The sequence below is a fragment of the Nomascus leucogenys genome, chromosome 22a (assembly GCF_006542625.1).
Source record: "Nomascus leucogenys isolate Asia chromosome 22a, Asia_NLE_v1, whole genome shotgun sequence".
Lineage (NCBI taxonomy): Eukaryota > Metazoa > Chordata > Mammalia > Primates > Hylobatidae > Nomascus > Nomascus leucogenys.
In genome coordinates, this window is record NC_044402.1 from 25,043,132 (window position 1) to 25,064,169 (window position 21,038).

The 21,038-nt window shown below is 35.3% G+C and overlaps 1 protein-coding gene across 2 annotated transcripts in view; it reads left to right on the plus strand.

The window, feature by feature from the left end:
• CEP128 (centrosomal protein 128) overlaps nt 1-21,038 on the plus strand; it is a 456,203-nt gene that overhangs the window by 375,823 nt on the left and 59,342 nt on the right. For both annotated transcript variants that reach the window (XM_030803555.1, XM_004091859.2), the window contains one exon: nt 913-936. In XM_030803555.1, coding sequence (XP_030659415.1) covers nt 913-936 — 24 coding nt within the window. The remainder of the gene's footprint in view (nt 1-912; nt 937-21,038) is intronic.

A 21,038-nucleotide genomic window follows, 5' to 3' on the forward strand; every position in this document is an offset into this window, starting at 1 on the left:
AACTCCTGGCTTCATGTGATCTGTCCACCTGAGCCTCCCAAAGTGCTGGGATTACAGGCGTGAACCATTGCACCTGACTTCCTCCAGTTCTTAAAATAAGAGAAAACAAAGACAAATGTCCTCGGTTCTCCTTAAAAAGGATGGTTTTTCATTTTCTTAGATATTCACACTCTACTTTCTCAGATTCAGTCTTTATTTGGTAAAGACTTCCTCTTTCTAGATGTCACCTCTGGAAAGAGAATACAACTCTGGAGTTGAGAATACACACATTTTCTTAATCATTTAGCTTTTGATGCATCGTTATCAATGACCCCCTTTAAAGCCAGTCCTTCTATAAACGTTCTAAGATGCTATAGACAATGAAGGCCTATCTGGGCTCAGGATTGGCTGCATGTGCCATATCTTTCTGATTTATTTTCCTGCCTTGTTTTCAATAATGATTTACTCATTTATTTTAATTCATGAAGATATGTCTGAATTTCACCTTGTTGTGGAGACCACATTTTTTACTGTATACTAATTCAGAGCTAGAATATGTGCTTAATTCCTTGTCTATATCACTACTCTTGTCTATTTGTGATTCATATAATCAAATCTAACATTTTATATCTTATAAATAATCTTATCACTGCAAAAGTGATAAGTTCTATTCCTTTCATTAACTGTACTAGAATTGTAGCATTTTTTCGTAAACCCTATAGTCCTAACACTAAATGAGATGAAAAAAGATACAGTCATTCTTTGATGACTATTTTTCTGTTATAGAAATCATTCTGAGTAGTTCTCATTTTTTACATTTTTAAAATAAATTATTAATAATAGACGGTAAATAGAATACCTGTAAATTAAGTAAACTTGAAACGATTTTTGACAGCCTTCGTTTTATAATTATATATTATGCTTTCTTTGCAGGACCGTGTAATTGCATTAGAAACGGTAAGTTGGGGCATTTTCTTTCTTCTTGTATCAGAATTACTGCTGTCTCCTGATGTGGATTTCACAGCACACCAAAGGAAGCAGTTTCAGAAATCATTTCTAAAACTACATCTAAGATGTCAAAGGGGAAAACAAGCTAAACTGTATCTAAAAGGTATGTGGATATAGACTTTAAAATGAAAAAAAATTAAAAATGTGAGCATACTTAAGTGGTCACATCTCTCAGTACTTCTGATGTCAAGATGTACTAATTTATGAAAAATATATTAAATATAGTCAATACTTGGTGTATTTTTACTGTATTTCACAATCACTGAAAGGATTGGTTGATAAGAAACTGAGATCAGGTTGCTATTTATTCTTTCAAGTCTAACATTTTAACATTCATGGTTTTTATACACATTATTTTCACCAGTGTCACAAAAAGAATAATAAAAGCATGCCAGCTTTTTCTGAATAATCTTACTTGTAGGAATGTACTATTAAGAAATAATTTTTCAAACTCATAGATGAGTTTGAAAAATTATTTTTGGCCAGGCGTGGTGGCTCACGCCCGTAATCCCAGCACTTTCGGAGGCCGAGGCAGGCGGATCATTTGAGGTCAGGAGTTCGAGACCAGCCTGGCCAACGTGGTAAAACCCCATCTCTACTAAAAACACAAAAATTGACCAGGCACGGTGGCTCACGCCTGTAATCCCGGCACTTTGGGAGGCAGAGGCTGGCAGATCACGAGGTCAGGAGATAGAGACCATCCTGGCTAACATGGTAAAACCCCGTCTCTACTAAAAATTAAAAAAATTAGCTGGGCGTGTTGGTGAGAGCCTGTAATCTCAGCTACTTGGGAGGCTGAAGCAGGAGAATTGCTTGAACCCACGAGGCAGAGGTTGCTGTGAGCCGAGATTGCGCCACTGCACTCCAGTGCAACAGTGCAAAACTGTCTCAAAAAAAAAAGTAAAGGAAAACCAATTTATTGTCAATAAAATTACGGTTTTGTAGAGCATGGAATTTTCACCCAACATGCTACAGTGGTTATGCAAAGGCTTATAATATTAAGTGGAAAAATTTCAAGATATAAAATGGTGTGTACTTTAATGATGACATATAGGCATATAAAAAAAGAACAGAAGAGAGTAAGCAAAACTCAACAGTGATCAGTTACATAAGCATTATAGATTTTAATTTTATTCCTTTCTGTTTTTCAAGTATTTGATGAAATACTATGCAGCCATAAACAGTCAGGTTTTCAAAAAAGTAAATATTGCCATGCTGATATATGAAAAAGTATTAAATTTAATAAAAAACATTAAATGTGCATATTTTACATTTAAAAAGACTAAGAAAATACATAAAATATTAGAAGTATCTTAGTTGTGGTGATTTTTTTTCTTTTTATATTTTTAACAAGCAGGAAAAAATTCTTTAGATAATAAGGTTAATAAAAAATGAAATGTTTATTTGTGAGTATGAAGAGTGGAAAGATGGTTACAGACCACATTTTAGTAATATGCGAGCAAGTGATTTTGATTGACGGTGTCCAGACCCTATAGATAAATAACTTGTTCCTGAGATTTAACTGGGCCATTTAGAAAGTACACTGTTCTCAGTTTCAGTATGATGACATTGTTGGTGAATAAAATGTTTAGTGTTCTTCCAAATATATTTTACTTACCCTTAGAAAGTGTCTTGCCAACAGAATTTGGCCTGTGAATTAAATGCTTTTTTAAAAAATCTGGACAAAAACGTAATTTTTGAGTTTGAAGACCTGGATTTGGTGTACAAAATGCCGCTTATGCAACATTTAGCAAATGACTTCTTTCTTGTTTCCTTCGTCTATAAAATGGTTGTGATTAAAATTATTTTATCAGGTTGCTCTAAGAATTAAGAGAGAAAATACATGTGAAAATATTTAGGACCAAACAAATGTTATTGTTACCATGATTGCTTGTTACTTCTTATTTAATCATTTGAATTCTACCTATATACTGTGCAAAACTGAAAATTATATCAGCAACAATGACTATTTGTATTTGTTAATTTTTTTTATATAATCTCTTCACTAACAAAGTACATAGGAATAGAATCATAAATGTCCTAACCTAAAGGTTCCCATAAAAATAAAGGTAAAAATAAAAAGTCATCCTGGGAAAAATAAAATTGATTAAATGGACTAGATTTTAAACAGCAGTAGTTTTTTGATAGTTTCAATTTGAAATGATTATAAATAAAACCATAAAAATTAAAATGTTCAGTAATAATGCTAATGATCAAATATTATGAACTCCTTTGATTTCATATGACATTTTAAGGGACAGATTTTAATGAACTTGGTAGACTATTCAACTGATAAAGTACTTTATAGTTCATAAAATCAAATATGCTGAAAGCTATCTCAAGATCATTTATTATTCTCTCCCAAGTCAGTGCTTAAAACTTAGGAAAATGTTGTTGGTCCGTATTTGGTTGAGTTGTTATTAACAGTATAGAAGGTGTTGCATGTAGAGCATATATCATGGTGCTATCAATCTGCAAATGTTTGAAATTTCACCATTCCATTAGGAGTATTTACAGTAGATTGATTTTAGCAGTTCAGTAGTTATAATACCTGAAAAGAAGATCACCTTTTCTTCATAATAAGAAACTTGATTTAGCTTGCCACCAATTATCTATCTGCTAAGGTCACAGCCACATGCCCATTTTTCCCTGTCTTCCTCAACTTTTCCCTCTTTTTCTTTAATAGGTAAGCTCCTTGGATTAGAAACTGCATTTTATTTGCAAATGCGTTGCCAGGGTCTGTCAAAAATGTTTGATATATGGTAGACAATAAGCATTTGTAGAATGAAAGAATGACTGTCAAACTGCATGTATCTCAACCTCACATAAGACTGTGCTCAGGAATAAATAGCATTAGTCCAGTAGTTGTGAGAAATTCCCCAGAAGCACGGCAATGTATTCTTTATTTCCTAGAATTCCTGGTCAGTACTATATGCTATTTGGTGTTTCACAGAAGCTCTAACCATCTTCACTAAATGTTCATGTAAATTTTCCTGGGATGGAACCACCTTCAGCCAAAATAGAATGGGTTGATTCCCTAAATAAAGCTAAGTGATTACATGGGAAAAAATCTTTGATTGAGAGACCCAGCTCATGGGCCAAGGATGGGACTCAGCAGTGGAAACTTATTGGGCTCAATATGAGGCATGGTGTTGACACCAAGGAAGAAAAAAGGAAAGTAAATTGTGATCAATGCCTTCAAGGAATTTGTACTCTAATTGAGTAAAGAAGACACATTCATTTAAATGAGTTAATGATGAAAGATAAAAAAAATACAGTCCATGAATGAAAAAGATAATGCATTTTCAGAAGCTATTTTGAAGAAAACGTAATTGTAAAGAGAATTGAGGCATCATTACATCATTGTGATCTGGGTTCATTGTGAAAATGATAGATTTTGCAGTTTGAGGACATGATGAGGAGCGTACATTTATTTCAGAAATATGAAGAATTAGTAGTCAGGTAGAAAGAGCCAGAGAAGCCCTTTCATATTGGAGATGTAATCAAAGTCTAAGGCAGTAATGAACAAAAGGGTTTGTTAAAAGGATTTTTTTAAGGTAAAATCATGACCCCCATACACATATAAAATTGTGACAAATGTGTTTATTTAACTCATTAATTAATGAGGGAATGAACAAGAAGTTACAAATGACTTAAAGGAGCGTTTAAAGAACCACACATATATAGGCACTACAGAGTGCTGAAATGTATTTTAAATAAAGGCAAAATTGGCTTCTTCTACAATGAGGAAGGAAAATCAATGGAACCCTACCAGACAAAATTTATTGTCTGTGAATAAAAATTATTTGCATTGTTATCAGTTATCTGCAACTCATAAAGTTATAAATAACTGAAAGACAATAAGAGCACAGAGATCCCACAGAATCAGAAAGCCCAGACAGATGTGCTAGGCAAAAACTAGGTCTTCACTTGAAGATACCTAGTAAGTTTTGTTCCGTTTCAAAGCCTTTTCACAGTTTTTTCCTCGTTGGTTCATAGGAGATAATGTATAGAGAGAGAGATAACAGTTTGAGAGAGTAAGAGGAGTTATTCTGGCATTCTGAAATACAAACCAAGCAGTTTAGACTTGATTTTTTTATATCAGGGTTTTATATCTTTTACATCAGGGATTTTTTGTATCAGGATCTAAATAGGTCCTTCCCAAATGTTAGTTCACACTGATCAGTACTAGTTACTGAAATATTCTGTTGGGAAGGATTTTTTTCTGGTTGCTCTTTCAGAAAGAGTGCTATGATCACCTTACATTTTCTGCCATCTGCATTACAAGGTTGGGAGGTAGAAAATGGGAGAACAGGTATTACGCCAATAGAGTGCCATTGGTGGCTTTTAATGAGGGATCGTGGTGCGGTGGATGGGGTCTATAAATGTAGTGACAATGTGCAGGATGGTGTGGAGTAGTAAGAGACTGCAAGCAGGAAGAGGGAAAGTGCACATCGGAAGGAATCCAACCTTAGAAATGTGCTTGGAAAATTAGGAGTGGGGCAGTTTGGTGCCAGAAGGCAGAGTGCATGCAAAGGCAAAGTGCATGCCCTTGTTTAGAGAAGGGAACTAGCAAAGTTAGTAAGTGGGAGGTCATGGAAGAAAAGAAAATGTAGATACTACAGTAAGGGTCCTTTCAAGAAGTGAAAGGGATTGTAAGGCAATTCACTTTGATGATACAAATTCAGTTTTTCATATCACCCTTTAAATCTATTTTCATTTCCATTAATACCGTGATAATGTCGATTCTCATACCTTTGTATTAGTTAAAGTTGGAGAAACACCCAAATAATAGTGGGTTAAGTAACGTAAAAATTAATTTATCTCATGTGCTAGTCCAAACATAAGCTATCCATTGGCAGGTAGTGTCCCCATGGTGTTAGAACTGTACGTTCCTTCTGTCTTTTTGTTCCTTCTGTCTTTTGCACCACGATCCTCAATATGTTGTTGCTCTGTCCTCATTTTCCAATGCCTATGCCACCTCTTGCCCTTATATTTGCATAGTAACTAGAAAAATGAAAGAACGGGAGGGCACGTAACTCCCCTGTAGTGGAAACTGAAAATAGTGGAAACTGGAAGTTGCACATACCATTTCTGTTCATATCCATGGACCAGAACTTAGTGACATAGTCATATCTAGCTCTAAGATTCCAAAAAATAACCATATAGACCATAGGCTTTTAGAAATTACAAAGCAAACTTCTAAACAATTCACAGGTCAAAAAATGTAGTGTAAATTTTAAAATACATAGAACTGAATGATTAAAATATTAATATGTTAAAATGTATGGGATATAGCAGTAGTGTTATTTATGATGAAATGTAAAGGCTTAAGTGCTATGTTAAAAAACAAGGGATAAAAATTAATGACCTTATCACCTAACATAAGACATTAAAAGGAAATTAAAAGAGTAAAACCTAAAGAAAACAAAAGAAGGGAAAAAATAAAGACTGAAAATTAATGAAACAGAAAAAAACATGCAATAGGGCTAACAAAGTAGAGTCTGTTGTTTAACCAACGAATCATAAAAAAGACCATTGTCTATTATGATTGAAAAAAAAGGATGTAGCTACAGGTCTTGGAGAATTTAACCACATAGCACAGTGTTCTGAATAATTTTCTAATTATAAATTAGAAGAAATAAATTCCTAGAAAAATATAATTTTCAAAAACTAAGAAGAAATAGCATGACTAAATTTTAAAGAAATACTTTTAATCAACTATTTTTAGTCAATTAAAATTTAATCAGAAAAGGGCTACCAAGCCCAAATAATTTTATACATAAGTTCTACCAAATGTTCTAGGGCAGATAATTTCAGTTTCACAAAACTCTTTCAGAGACTAGATAAAGAGGGAACATGCTCAGTTTATATCCTGAGTAAGCATAGCGTTTGTGCTAAAACCAAGCATAAGAATAAGTAAGGGAATTTAGACCCTTAGTCGTTAACACGAATGCAAAAATATATACAAAAGATTAGCAAAATAAATTTAGGAATGTTTAAAAAGAATAATTCATCATGAACAAGTTGAGTTTGTTCCAGCAGTTCAGTTGAGTTAAACAAGTTGGTTTAACATTAGAAAATTAATCAATGTAATATATAGCATAGTGACAGATTAGGGAGAAATAAAATTTGAAAAGGCCATCCCCATAAATGAATAAGAAGCATTGATTCCACCACCACCATCATTATCATCATAAACCTTCTATTGAACTAAGAACAGAGGGAAACTTTCTTAAACTGATAAAGGTCATATGGAAAAAAGTCTATGGGTAAATCACCTTAGCACTGAAATGCTGACATCCTCCTCTATGACCAGGAACAAAGGATGTGCTATTCCACAACTTCTGTTAGACACTGTGCAGAAGGTCCTAGCCAGTGCAGTAAAATTGATATTTGCAAATGCTGTTCTTGTTTATATAAAATGCCCAAGGAATTCATAGTAAATTATGAAAAAAAATAGAGTTTAGCAATTTCTTTGATAAAAAACAGTATATTTTACTTCTAACTCCAAGCAATGGTTACTGAGAAAATGTAATTAAAACTGTACCAATGCAAAAGTAACAAAAAATTCAAAGTACATAAGAGAAAAAACTTTAAAAAGAATTACAAGTGCTTTATAGAGAAGACACTCTAGCCAAGAAATTTCTGAAGAAGAACAAGGTAAGGGGAGTTTTCTTAAACATATATCAAAACGTATTAAAGCTATGGAAATTAAAATGATGTTGTCTTGGCAAAGGAATATATAAGTTGGTCAGTGTAATCAAATAGAGAACCCAGAAACGGAAATACGTACATATGGAAACTTGATGTTTGACACAAATGGCATCGCGGAGTAAGGATGAACTTTTCCATAGATGGTATTAAAAATATTAAACTGAACCTCTACCTCATATCAGATGCAAAAATGTATTGTTCTCACTCATAAGTGGGAGTTGAACATGAGAACACATGGACACAGGGAGCGAACATCACACACCAGGGCATGTCAGTCGGTTGGGGGTAAGGGAGGGAGAGCATTAGGACAAATATCTAATGCATGCGGGGCTTAAAACCTAAATGACAGATTGATGGGTACAGCAAACCACCACAGCACATGTATACCTATGTAACAAACCTGCCCGTTCTGCACTTGTATCCCAGAACTTAAAGTATAATTTAAAAAAAAAAAAAGAAGGAAAACCGAAATGTGAATGGCAAACCGTAAGATTTTTAGAACAAAAAAATTGTTGAATATTTTCATAATCCTGGAACAGAAGGAGATTTCTGAAGAGAAAAAAAAGGCAAACAAGGCATTGAAATAATGGATCATATAAAAGACGTGACTCAAGTTACCATGTTAAAATTAAGTACTTCTGTAAACCAAATAAAAATACAACATAAAAAGAGTGAAAAGAAAAGCCACACATAGGATATATTCGTAGCAGATATAACTGACTACCAATTTGTGTCCAAATCTTGTTGCCTAAAAAGCAATTCGAAAAAGATATCCAACCTTTTAAAAGGGACAAAAGAAGGGCAAAGGGCATAAGCAAGCATCTCTATTGGAAAAGAAACATGTGAGAAGACATTTTTCATTAGCAATCAGGGAGACACTAATTAAAACCAGATTGTCATTTTCTTTAAACTGTATGTATATATTTTACTTATAATTTTGTATCAATGACATATTTCACCAAAAAAAATAAAAAACTAAAGGGAATTGAAACATGTTAGTAGAACTTTTTTTACTGCAAAATGATTAATGCTGACCCCAACAGTAATGTTCAAAGAGAGCTGGTAAATTGTAGCATGTTCTAACTAGGGTAGCATGCCTCTGGGAGTATACAAAGATCTTCCAAGAGGTAGTCAGGCACAAATAGTTTTAAGAGAATTGGTTTCTAGGTTTTTTTGTTTTGTTTTTGTTTGTGTTTTTTTTGAGATGGAGTTTCACTTTGTCACCCAGGCTGGGGGTGCAGTGGCACCATCTCGGCTCACTGCAACCTCCATCTCCCGCATTCAAGCAATTCTCCTGCCTCAGCCTCCCAAGTAGCTGGGATTACAGGTGCCCACCACCATGGCCAGCTAACTGAGAATTGGTTTTTATAGCTTCAGTTTCTAGATACACTTTTTCCTAAAATGACTCTACTTTGAAAGGCCATCTTACCTTTCATAATTGACTTTCTCCCACTTTAAAAAACAAACAAACAAACAACAACAACAAAAACAGGCCTACTTCTCACCCATCCTGAGTTCCATGAAGCAAAGTCTCCCAGGCACTTTAGGGTGCCAAGCAAAGGAGTAATTTAAGATTTTTGTGCCTGCTGGCCTTCTTTAATCAAGGCCCCGAGGTAAGGCTTCTTGTCCTTCTTAGTTGCACATATATTTTTGTTAAGAACAAAGAGCTGTATTTGATATATGGGATACTGGGGTTGAAGTGTTCTGAATTAGATATATACTGTTGATTGGGGAGGGAGGTGAAGACATTTTTATTTAATAACCTCACTTCTTCCACTACTCTACTATAATCAAAGAGTGCATAGCTCCAGAAATCAAAGCTAAGAGAGTGTTGATAAGAAATCATTAAAGGCAGCAGTATTTTATTTCATCCAGGTGACAAATTCTAGCAGAGCTCCATGCCTTACCTATTTATCTGTTTTAGAATTATGATTCAAAAGTGAGACAGTTTTCACAGGGACACACATTAACACCATTCCACTGAATTGAGAAATGAAGTCAGACTCTTTTTGTACCGTAAAGCAAGCGTGATTTGTCTGATCGGTTTGACAGTGAGGACTGGCTTTGCCAATCTGTAGGTCTGGGGTTTATATGGAAACATATTTAATGCTAAGATAAAATAAATATATCAAAAATATTACACTAATAGAATAGTGTTAAAGTTAGCAAGATTTTTATTTGTCTCAACCCTTTCTGTATATGTTAAGTTAAACAAAAGAAAAACAGTTACTTGATAAATCTTGACAAATAAAGCCTTTTTGGCATACCTTCCAGAAACAGGAAGTAAATGGTCTAAATAACTACATTATAGTCCTTTGGTAAGTCAGGTGGTTTCTCATTCTTTGCTTTCAGCAAAGTCAAAAGAGAACTTCATAGGGCTGATAGATTATTAAAATTAATTTTGATGACAGATCACTATGTAATATTTACCATAAGAGTAGGAAAACATTCAAGAATTGAGTAACATTGTTATAACAAAACTTTCATTCTCATGTACTTTTTATGTAAATAAGATTTGTGATTAAATCTATAGAAATAATAAGAATAGAAATGAAATGAAACCCTGTCTTCTTCAAACAAAAATTAGCATTTAGCTATGATTATGTGAACTAATTCAGTGTGGGAGAAGAGGAAGGTATATTCATTCCGTTAAGAGATATACTTTTTGGAAGCTTTGGATTTTTTTTTTTTTTACATTTCACATTTAATAATTTTTCTCAAAATTTATAATATACTTAATATTAATTGTAATGCTAATCCAGTCTATAAAAATGTATAACACAGAGCTTTATGGTCACAGGGAATTTTAAAAACCAATTTTTCTTTATATTCATATGTATACATTATTACAGAGAAGGATGAAGTATGGCAAAATGATAAAAACACTTATGAACATAAATATATTTTATATTAGGATAAACTAAAGGGAAAAAAGGAACAAGAAAAAATCTGTCTTTTAACGAGGGTCATATTTATTTTATAAGTGGATAAATGGTGGCAACAAATTACTGAGTTATTTAAAGTTTACTGGATAAGTTTATATTATTTATATGAATGAGTTTTATTTGAAAATGTCATTCTTTACGATATTGCAAGAAAATGTCTTCCTTTGCAACTACTTAAGCTTATGATTAAAAATATTTAGATAACTTAAAAACTGTGTGAGAGAGAGATACATAGCTTTAAAACTTAATTTTGAAAACCATTGACTTAGAGCAAATGTGTAATTAGTAGTTGCAGTTAGTCGGCATTTAATCAGCTTCCCAAATACTTAAAAAATCTTATCTCCCTTATTTTGAAAACATGCTTACAGAGCTAACACAACTTAAAATGGGGTAAATCCTAACCTAAAGCTGTATAGAGAAAAATATATACTCAAATGCCTATATTGAGAAATATTACAAAACACTGGAAAACTCTTAGAAATATAATTTTTCTTTTAAAAACACTGTGAAGTCTGAAGCATATCTCTGAAAGATTCATTGAACTATACACAATGGTTGAACTTCAACATTTGGTGTCCAAGATTGTGAGAAGATGCTCATGTGTCTCTATGGAAATTACAGACTAAGTAATGTCATAGACACTCACTTCACCTGTCTGTGTTGGAGTAGACAATTGCTGCTGGGGTTTTTATTTTTAATTATTTTTCCTTTTTACCCTGGATCTAGCACTAATTGTGCTTCATCCTACTGCATGTGCAAGTCACTCTACAGGCACTGAAGTTGAAGAAGAGCCATCACTCTTTGTTAGGACACTAAATTGTGCTCTAGGGCACTTAAGAATATATAGACCCAAATGAATTAGAGTACTTACTAAAGTGCCACTGTACAACTCAGGAAACAACTGACTTGATAATGTAAATCTGGCCAAATAACTGTTAATTATTTGCAATGCTTCTCCTAAGTATTTGTAAGAATCTCGAAGCTAAGGAAAACTTGCCTTTATCTCTTTACAAAGCCAGAACTTGCTGTTTTAAAACCAAAGATCAAGCTAGGTTCATTTTTGGTTTTGCCAAGGCTATGAGCCTCTCATTGAAGTTGTCTGAAAGGTTCAGTCCAATTGGCTTTGCACCAAATAAAACGCAGTGTGCTCTGTTACAGTTTTGACCCAGAATCAGGTGAATCCCAGCAGTTTTGGCTGAGCTACATTGTAAAATTTTGGATTTGTTCAGACTTGACACTTCCTGGGAACCCATTCAAACTGAAACCGGAAAAAGGTTTTGCACAAACCCTGTCCTAGCCCATTCTGCCAAGTTTCCCACTGCTCTAATGTTAGTCTACCTTCTGTATATTCACATCGAGGGCAAACGGAAATATCCTCATGAATCTCTCATGAGGGATCTTGGGTGAAACAATCTAGACATTCTCCTTTCTCCACCTTGTCCCAAAATACACAGCCTGTATTCTATGTTAGTCAGTATTAAGCTATGTACATTTTCCAACAATGGGGATATCTTCAAAGGTTAAGCTTCTGAAACATGACTGTTTATGGTCAAATGTAGAAAATACTGCTAAAACAAGTGGGCTGTTCATGCAGAGGTACAACGTTGGGCAAAAGGTGATGACCAATTTAAAAAATGTGAGGCTTCTTTCAGCCTATAAAAATTGTTTTCTACAGCCCTGTCAAATTTTTCATAAACATGATAACATAGGAAAGGTATCACTGAGAAATTACATAACGAATGCAACTTCACCAGCAGATGAATTTAGTATTATTGAATTGCTCAGTGTTTGGAGGTCAGACTGACAGTGTCGTATTTGATGCCGATAAGTAGTCATACTGCCTTTCTAACTTCCTTGGTTGATAATGTGTTTTATAGGCCTGTTCTAAACAATATTAAGAACAGCACATTCTCTGGGTAAAAGCTCTTGCTTTATATTGTGAAGATAATATGAATGTATATTGTAAAGCACAATGGCAGTATCTTTCTGTAAAATACAACACATACAAGAAATGCTTTCTGCTCTCTTTAAGAGAGCCTATCTGGGTGAAAGCTCAGAGTAATGATAGTATATTTGATATTTTCTTAAGATCCTAACTTAACCATGAAACAAGATATTTGTATTACACTCACAATATATAGTGGGGGGAATAGTATATCTTATACACATTTTAAATAGTCTTTAATGAAAAACTGATATGGAGAATTTTCATTTTGTGCATCTAATTTTAACAAATTACCTTCAATCTTTAGCTGAAAATTATTATATGACTAGTTTTAAGTGATGGAAAGTGATATGAGAAAAAATAGTATCTGATTAATAGTCAGAAAATCTAGATTCTGGTCATGTCTCCACCATAGCCAGGCACACGACCCTGGCAAATTATTTAACCTCTCTGAATTTCAAGTATTATTATTTTTTTTTTCATGATTGGGCTGGACTAGATCATCTTTAAAAGTTCCTCTCCCAGCTGGGTGCCGTGGCTCACACCTGTAATCCCAGCACTTTGGGAGGCCGAGGAGGGTGGATCACCTGAGGTCAGGAGTTCGAGACTAGCCTGGCTAACACGGTGAAACCCCGTTTCTACTAAAAATACAAAAAATTAGCTGGGCGTGGTGGCGTGTGCCTGTAATCCCAGCTACTTGAGAGGCTGAGGCAGGAGAATTGCTTGAACCCGAGAGGCAGCGGTTGCAGTGAGCGGAGATTGCACCATTGCACTCTAGCTTGGGCAACAAGAGTGAAGCTCCGTCTCAAAAAAAAAAAAAAAAAATTCCTCTCCCTAGTAGGCTTTTGTCTAATATAGGAGGAATTAAAAATCTAGGGTCTTCACAAAATTTCTATGTTGTCAATAGTTACTATCAAACAACTTACCCTAGTTTAATCATATTATATTATGTATGAGATATTTATTACGTCCCTACCATGTCTCAACACTGTCGTAAAGCATACAGCAGACGAGGTTCCTGCTGCCATGGTTCTCACATTTTAGATAATGTTAGAACTCGATGCTAGAAATCCTTGTCAAAACCCCTCACCCTATTCAAGAGAAGTACAGAGGCCAAAGGGGTTTATGAATTTCTAAATGTGACAAAACTAGGGCTAAAATTCAGATGTCCTGATTAGCAACACAGCGTTCTTTCTGTTCCACATCCTTCACTTCTGACTGGTGAGAGTAATGAAGATATGTGTAAAGAATGCTTTGCAAGTATCTAGCAAATGATAAAAAGTGAAGAGGAAGAAAATTTGCAATCAAATCTCATATTTACCTTGAGCAGGGTAAGAAGAAATAGGGTATGGACATTTTTGGACCATATTTAAGATTGTTATAATATGCCCTAAGCTTATTGGTAAATGGAGTTTCATACAACAACTTTGATATAGTTTTCCTCCTTTTCAATGTTGAAGAGTTGGCCTGCCCCTAGATTGCATTACTAGTTCTATCTTGAGCTTTGTCAGTGATATTAAACACCTCAGTTGACCTTTTTTTATGCATCTGCATAACAGCTGTAATACCACTTACACAAGATTTTATAAAATTTGTTTAGAGCTTTTATCAAACTTTGATCTCAGATGAAAGGCTGGAGAGAGTATAACTTGTTCTATTAGCACTATTAGTATAAATACCCAAAGTGGTCTCTTGTTAATTATTTAACACTAATATATGATTTCATCCTATCATATGCCCCAATTACATTATATTTGAACATCAAACAGTAAAAGGCCAAACTTTCAAAGTAGCCTGTCCCTTGTTATTCTCTTTAGGCTCACTTCTTAATTATTTTGCTAGCTGGTCTTCCATAAATGATTTTCTGGAGCTTTTGTAATGTTTTTCTCTCCTAGCATCTCACTGCTACCTATGCTTTCTATCCACAGCAAAGGCCTTGCCATGGTTGGTTGATTGCTATTAGGCATTAACTATATAGTGGCTTTAGAAAGCCACTGAAACATAGATAGACTCGCTGAGTTAAAATATGTGTATTCTATGAAGTACTCCCTTTACATCTTCTTTTCCAAGAACTTCTGATTTTCATTTTATCCCTTTCATTTCTAACTCAAACCACATTTTTCTGTGAAATACTTCAAAGCTCCCACTTCTACATTAGTTTTTGCTTGAAGAAGAGTACGTTTGTTCCAGAAGTGTAGGAATTAAGTGACAGGGTAAGGTAAAAGCCTGATACTCTCCAACTCTGTTGGATGGGAGTTAGAAGACCTGGTTGTGAATTCTGGCTTTTTCACATGGGCGACTCACTTACCCTCTCCAAGCCTGTTTTCTATCATCTAGGAAATGGGACTAATTCTTATCCTGCATGTGTCACAGTTTTGCTCAGAAGGTCAAATGAGATAATGGATGGGAAAGTCCTTTTCTAAATTTTAAAAATAATCATTCCCGATGTATGCATTACCTTTACCAGCCACAAGAGCAGCATGTGGACTGGAAAGGTTTGGCTCATTAATCAGGACATTTGCATTCTGTCCTAGTATTGCCACCCTGGTTATGTGCCTTGGCACTCTGTGTTATATTAATTTTACCTCCAAAATTCAGTTCAGTTGTTTTACATGTAGGCTCTAAGAAATTTAGATTTAGAGTTCTTATTTAATAACCCTGGTAATTTTAGTTCAACACACCCTCACCCCCAGATTCAGTTGACCCGGGGTAGGACCCAGTATTTTTTAAAGCTTGCCAGATGATTGTAATGTACAGCTATGGTTGAGAATCACTGATTCTATGCCATCTTCAACATGTCCTTCAAGAATGTGCCTTTAGTGTGTCCCCTAAAACCTAGTGTTACTCTGCTTTCCTGTCTATTGGATTTTGTCCTACTCATTTTCACAGATTTAATTTCATGTCTTTTCTACTGATAGCATCATGTCTTCTCTCCCTAGTATTTTTTCTTTTTAATCTATTGAAACAACAGTTGTAAGATTCTTTCTCACACAGTATTTTCCATAACTGTCCAAGGATCAAGGGAGCTTAATTTTAGCCTTTTGTTAACATTAAAATTTGTCAGATCTAACTTCAAGGACTAGTTTGCTCAGTCATGAACTTGCCAAATGACCAATTCTCTTATTTTAACAAATTACAACAAATTGACTGATTTACAAAACCATTATCTTTGGAAACTATATAAACAGTTAAAAACAAATTAGTGGTTATTGTTTATTTTTATGGTAAATCAGTGTAATTGCTGGTATATTGATTAAGATTATGTAAACTGGCTCTCTCATCTTCCTTTTCTAATTTTTCCTCTTACTACTCTTGGGTTAATCATTTGTTGCATCACACTCATTGCCTTTCATTCATTTCTCCATTCAGCATGTGATAACCAACTACTCCATGCAATGGATTGAGTAGGAAGCATGGTTCCTTCTTATAGGCACTGCACTGGAGGGTGGCATAGGACAAGTACTTCTTGTTTGAAGTCCCATCAGACTCCACAGAAGTGGTTTGGGTAGGCTCACAGGGAGGAGAAACTTGAGACTGAGAGGATGAAGAGGATTCTGAGAATGATGGTAAAAGGTTGAGAGCTTTTCAAGGGTAGTTTACTTCTCAGTCTACCATCAGGGTCAACTGAACCCAATGTTGGTTTTAAAATTTTTTTAAGTATTGATTTTTTAAAAAAAACTTTTATCCTTTTTAAAAAGATCTTCTATGAAGACACAAATAGAGATTTTCCTTATTTTTTAAAATAGAGTAAGTCCCATTCTGTCTTGCAGATACATAATCTTGGTGATCTCATATTCTCGAAGTATTTTGCTATTTTATCATTCTGGAAATTATTTTATCATTATTCATCAATTGTTTCTAACTGTGCTAGAAAGAACTAAAATAATATGAAAATAGAGGAATGATGGAATCACATAGAAGGATGTTAGAATCAAAGAACTAAATAATCACTATTACATAATACTTCATTTTTTTAAATTGTATTGCCCAAAGTATGTCCGTGAGGAGTCTGAGATTTTGCACAACTTGCAAGCTGGCAAGGTAGGTAGGCCCTTTGGCAGATTATTAGGTCATGAGGTCATGAGGTTGGAGCCTGCATGATGGAATTGGTGCCCATATAAGAAGCAAAAGATACTAGAGAGATGATCTCTCTCCTGGCTGTGTGAGGACACCTCAAAAAGGTGGCTGTCTACATAAGCTAGGAAGCAGGTCCTCACCAGACACAAGATCTGCTGGAGCCTTGGTCTTGGAGTTCCCAGCCTCCAGAATTGTGAGAACTAAATGTTTATTGTTTAAGCCACCCACTTTATGGTATTTTTATTACTTATTTTATTACTTAGCAGCCAAACTAATAGAGTTCCTATGTTTAAGAGTTTTCAATTTAATGGGAAAAAAAGATGACTAATGAAAAATTATGATATAATGTACATGTTTGTCTCTATGGACCTATTTTCATTCAGAAACCCAAAGAATGTTCTTGAGCTGAATCTGGTCAGCTTTAGCAGAATAAAGTCTCATACGGTGATGTTGTAGATTTGATTTGCACATAGTAGGTGCTAGTAAATGCTTGTTGAGTACAGGAAAGACTGGATGCTGTATCCAGTTCATTAATAAGCTTTTGTGAAATCCTGCTTAATTTTCAGAGTATTGCATGTTTTCATAGCACACTTGAAATGTCCAAAGTTGTGTGGTTTTGGCTACTTTTAGTTACTAATGTGTCTGGTGAAGGCTGCAGGACTTATTCATTTTAGTTGAATATGTAAAATGAAGTAGGGGAGGGGGCCTGAGTTCAAAACTTCAGATTGTTTTGGCAAGACCAGCTCTTTTTCCTATTTGCTACCAGCCACAAAGCTTCATTGTTGTCCAGTTGAATGAATGCATGGCTTTCATTTGGGCAGGGAGGGGAAGGACTTTCTAGCTATTGGAGTTTCAAGAAAACAATTGGTTGTGGCAAATCTTAGATGAATGTGTTCACCAAATAACATTGTCAGCTGTATTGTATCCACTGGTTTTCATGATCCATTTTTCTCTGCCAGTGGTTGAAGATTCAGCACCAGGCCAACTTCAAAAATATATACTTGTGCTCACATGTACTCCATATGTACCCTCTTAATACTTTTTGCCTAGCCATTTAGCCTAACAGAGCATCTCAAACATACTTAAATTTAACCTTTAACATTAGCTGTTTAGATAAATTGTTTGTCAAAATATATTGCTCTAACTTCAGATTATTGGTACTTTTAACTAAGTATGGTTTGGCAGTGAGGATTCTTTGAGACAGTGCAGCTAGATTTTTGCAGGTTTTAAAATATACCTGATAGTCTCTGCTTCTGTCTGCTTTGGCAGCAGTCGTCAGGGAAACACTTTGCTACAAGAGCCAGAAGAGTTGTTTCTAAGTGTTCAAAAAAGGATTAATTATGAAAGTAAACTTTAAAAATATAGGCATAGTTGATCTCACTTATTTTTGAAATAAATCTCAATGCCACAATGATAAAAATAAAATACCTTGCCGGATTTCTATTTAGATCTGATCTGCCTGTCACAAGAAACTCATCCATATAGGGGGATTAGCTGTTCACATGGTCTTTCAACATCCAAGCACTGCGTGTGGAGTAATGGAAAATGATTAATTTATTTTGTCATTCTCTTTGAGAACACAGGACATCTCTAAAAAAAGAAAATAGCCCTTTATTTTGAGGACAGAGAAGATTAATTATGTTTACCTCGCCAAGGCACTTTTAAATAAATCAACCTAGACCCTACCTCAGCCAGAACAATGATCATTCCTAATCAGAGCTCTCTATCAGGACCCTCGCTCCAGGTTAAATATGGAAGAGACAAATGTGATTACCTACTTGAGGGCGTCTTGAGGACTTGGGGCCAAGGCTTTGCAGGATTCAGGGAAATGATTAGCATTTCTCAGTATCTGCCCTGTGTTGGGTGTCCCCATCATTGTCCAGCAGGACCAAGCTCCTGTCGACTCATCCATAGGAAACATGTTGCTCTTCAGAGCACTCACTCCTGTGCCATGTCATTAGGTCCACAGAAGACTTGGTTCTCATCTTCCTCTCTTTAACTCGGTCTATACTGTCTAGCTGAACTTTACTGTCCCCTCATTCTTCTTTCAGTTCTGTTTTTTGTTTTTATTATTTCTTTAATTTTGAGTCTGTTGAGAAATATTCTCTGTCCCTCAAAGATAGTCGATTTTTAAATTCTACATTTAAAATATAATCTTGCAATATTTTTCTTGCGACAACATTTCTAAGTTCTAAATGTATCTTTGTGTATGTTTATGATAAGAAGGTTTTATTTAATAAAATTGAAATTTATTCGTGTGTGATACCAAGTACTCAGCACTGGAAATATATGTAAAAATATCATCCTGCCTTTAAGGAATTTGCAGTGTAATGAAGGAGACAAGTAAACACACATTACAAAATAATTATACACAGGATGGGAGGTACATATACACATAGGAAATACTAAGGATGGGCACTTAACCCAGAGTTTAGAGGAAAGACTCACAGAATAGTAACTAGTGTTATCATTGTAGTAACAGCCAACATTTGTTGAGAGCTTACCGCATGCCAAGCCCTGCTCTAAGCACTTTACATGTGTTAATGTATTTGATCCTTACAACAACTCTGCAAAATTAGGAAACTGAGTCCCAGTGTAGAGGGATCAGGAACTTTTCTGTAGACACATAGCCCGTAGGTGACCAACCCAGGGTTTAAACTCAGGTAGAGTGCCTCAAGAGCCCAAGCTCTTAACTGTCATGTTAGAGGAGGTAGTGACCAAGCCCAATCTTGCAGGAGAATCAGTGAGCTCATTTAAGCAATGTATAGAGAACATTTCAGACAGATAGACCTTCATGTATAAAGTCACGATGGCATAGAAGCTTTCAGGAGAGAAGCAAAAGTGTGGAGTAATATTTGTGGCAATAAAACCAGAAGTTAATTAGCAGTATTTAGATAAGGGTAAAATTGTGAGATCTTTCTTTTTAAGTTAGGCCAGTTATAAGGTGAAAAAAATGAAAACCAAGTTCATTGCCTGCTTTTGGAAGCATCTTTTCTAAAAATACACCATGACAAATATTTGGAGTTGGTAATTTCATGGGGTAAACACCCAAGGAAACAAAAATGTCTTTTTTCCTGTTTTAACACAGTCATTAGCTTCACTTTCTGCCATAGAAGAGTGAAAGTTTTTCTACTCCATAGGTATTCTTGGGTAAATATTAACTCCAAGAACCCCATATCTACTTTTTTCCTTAGTTTGCTTTTTCTTTATAAAATCTTTTTTTCTCCATACTCTTTCCAGCCTTTTAAGCTTAAAAAGCAGATCCTAACCTGCTATAGGAAGAAGTTAATGCTACAGTGGACTACAGCTAGTGCCAAAAAGGTTATTAGAGATGTTCAGATACTGTTTTCCCATTTTCCTGACTTAGAAACTGAGAACCATGGGTTAAATTGTTTGCCCGAGTTCATACAACTGGTAATGTCAAAGCTGAGCTATAACCTTGTATCTCCTGATTTCTTCTTACCGATGATCTTTTTTACTATGTCTTGCTGCCTGTCCTTAATCAGAAGAATACCACAAATAAAAACCTGATTAGAGAAAACATTTTGTGGACATATATGACATTTTCAGAAGTTTACAGCCAAAATGCATGCTCTTGGGGTGAGAGAGTGTTTGGGGTAAATCAGGAGCATTTGGTATGGCACCATTGGCCTTCTGGGGATTCTGCCTATTCTCCCTGTAAATTTTTCACAGAGCTCTATGCAAAGGACACCCTGAGGTGGGTCTCTAAGAGTTTCTGCTACTGTTCAGCCAGTCCCCAGCCTAGGAGTAAGATGCCCATCTTCCCCTCACACAGCACTCCCAAACTCCACAAGACCTTCTCCTGGTTAGGGGTGAGGGGCTAGCAGTCTGCTCTCCAAACAACATCCTCATATTTATTTCGAGAGTAAATGAGAGGATGTCACTCCTCTGCTGAAACCTCAAAAGACCTTCCATCTCATTAAGAATTAAATACAAAATTTTAACTGTGGCCAAAAAGGCTCTAAAAGCTCTTGCCCCAGACATCTTTGGCTTCACCTGGCTGCGAGCTCCTACCTGGCCACACCAGGCTCTTCACTTTTCATTCCTGCAAAGTGCCAGACAGGTGCCCTCCTTAGGGCCTTGGCCCTGAGTTTATCCTTATTGGGGGAACCCATCCCCAATATTTCAAAGTAGGTTATTTGTATTTTCTGTAAGTGTTGGCTGGCTGAGATATAAAGAGAAACAGTACAAAGAGAGGAATTTTACAGCTGGGCCATCAGGGGTGACATCACATATCGGTAAGACTGTGATGCCCCCTGAGTCTCAGACCAGCAAGTTTTTATTAAGGGTTTCAAAAGGGGAGGGGGTGTAAGAACAGGGAGTAGGTACAAATATCACATGCTTCA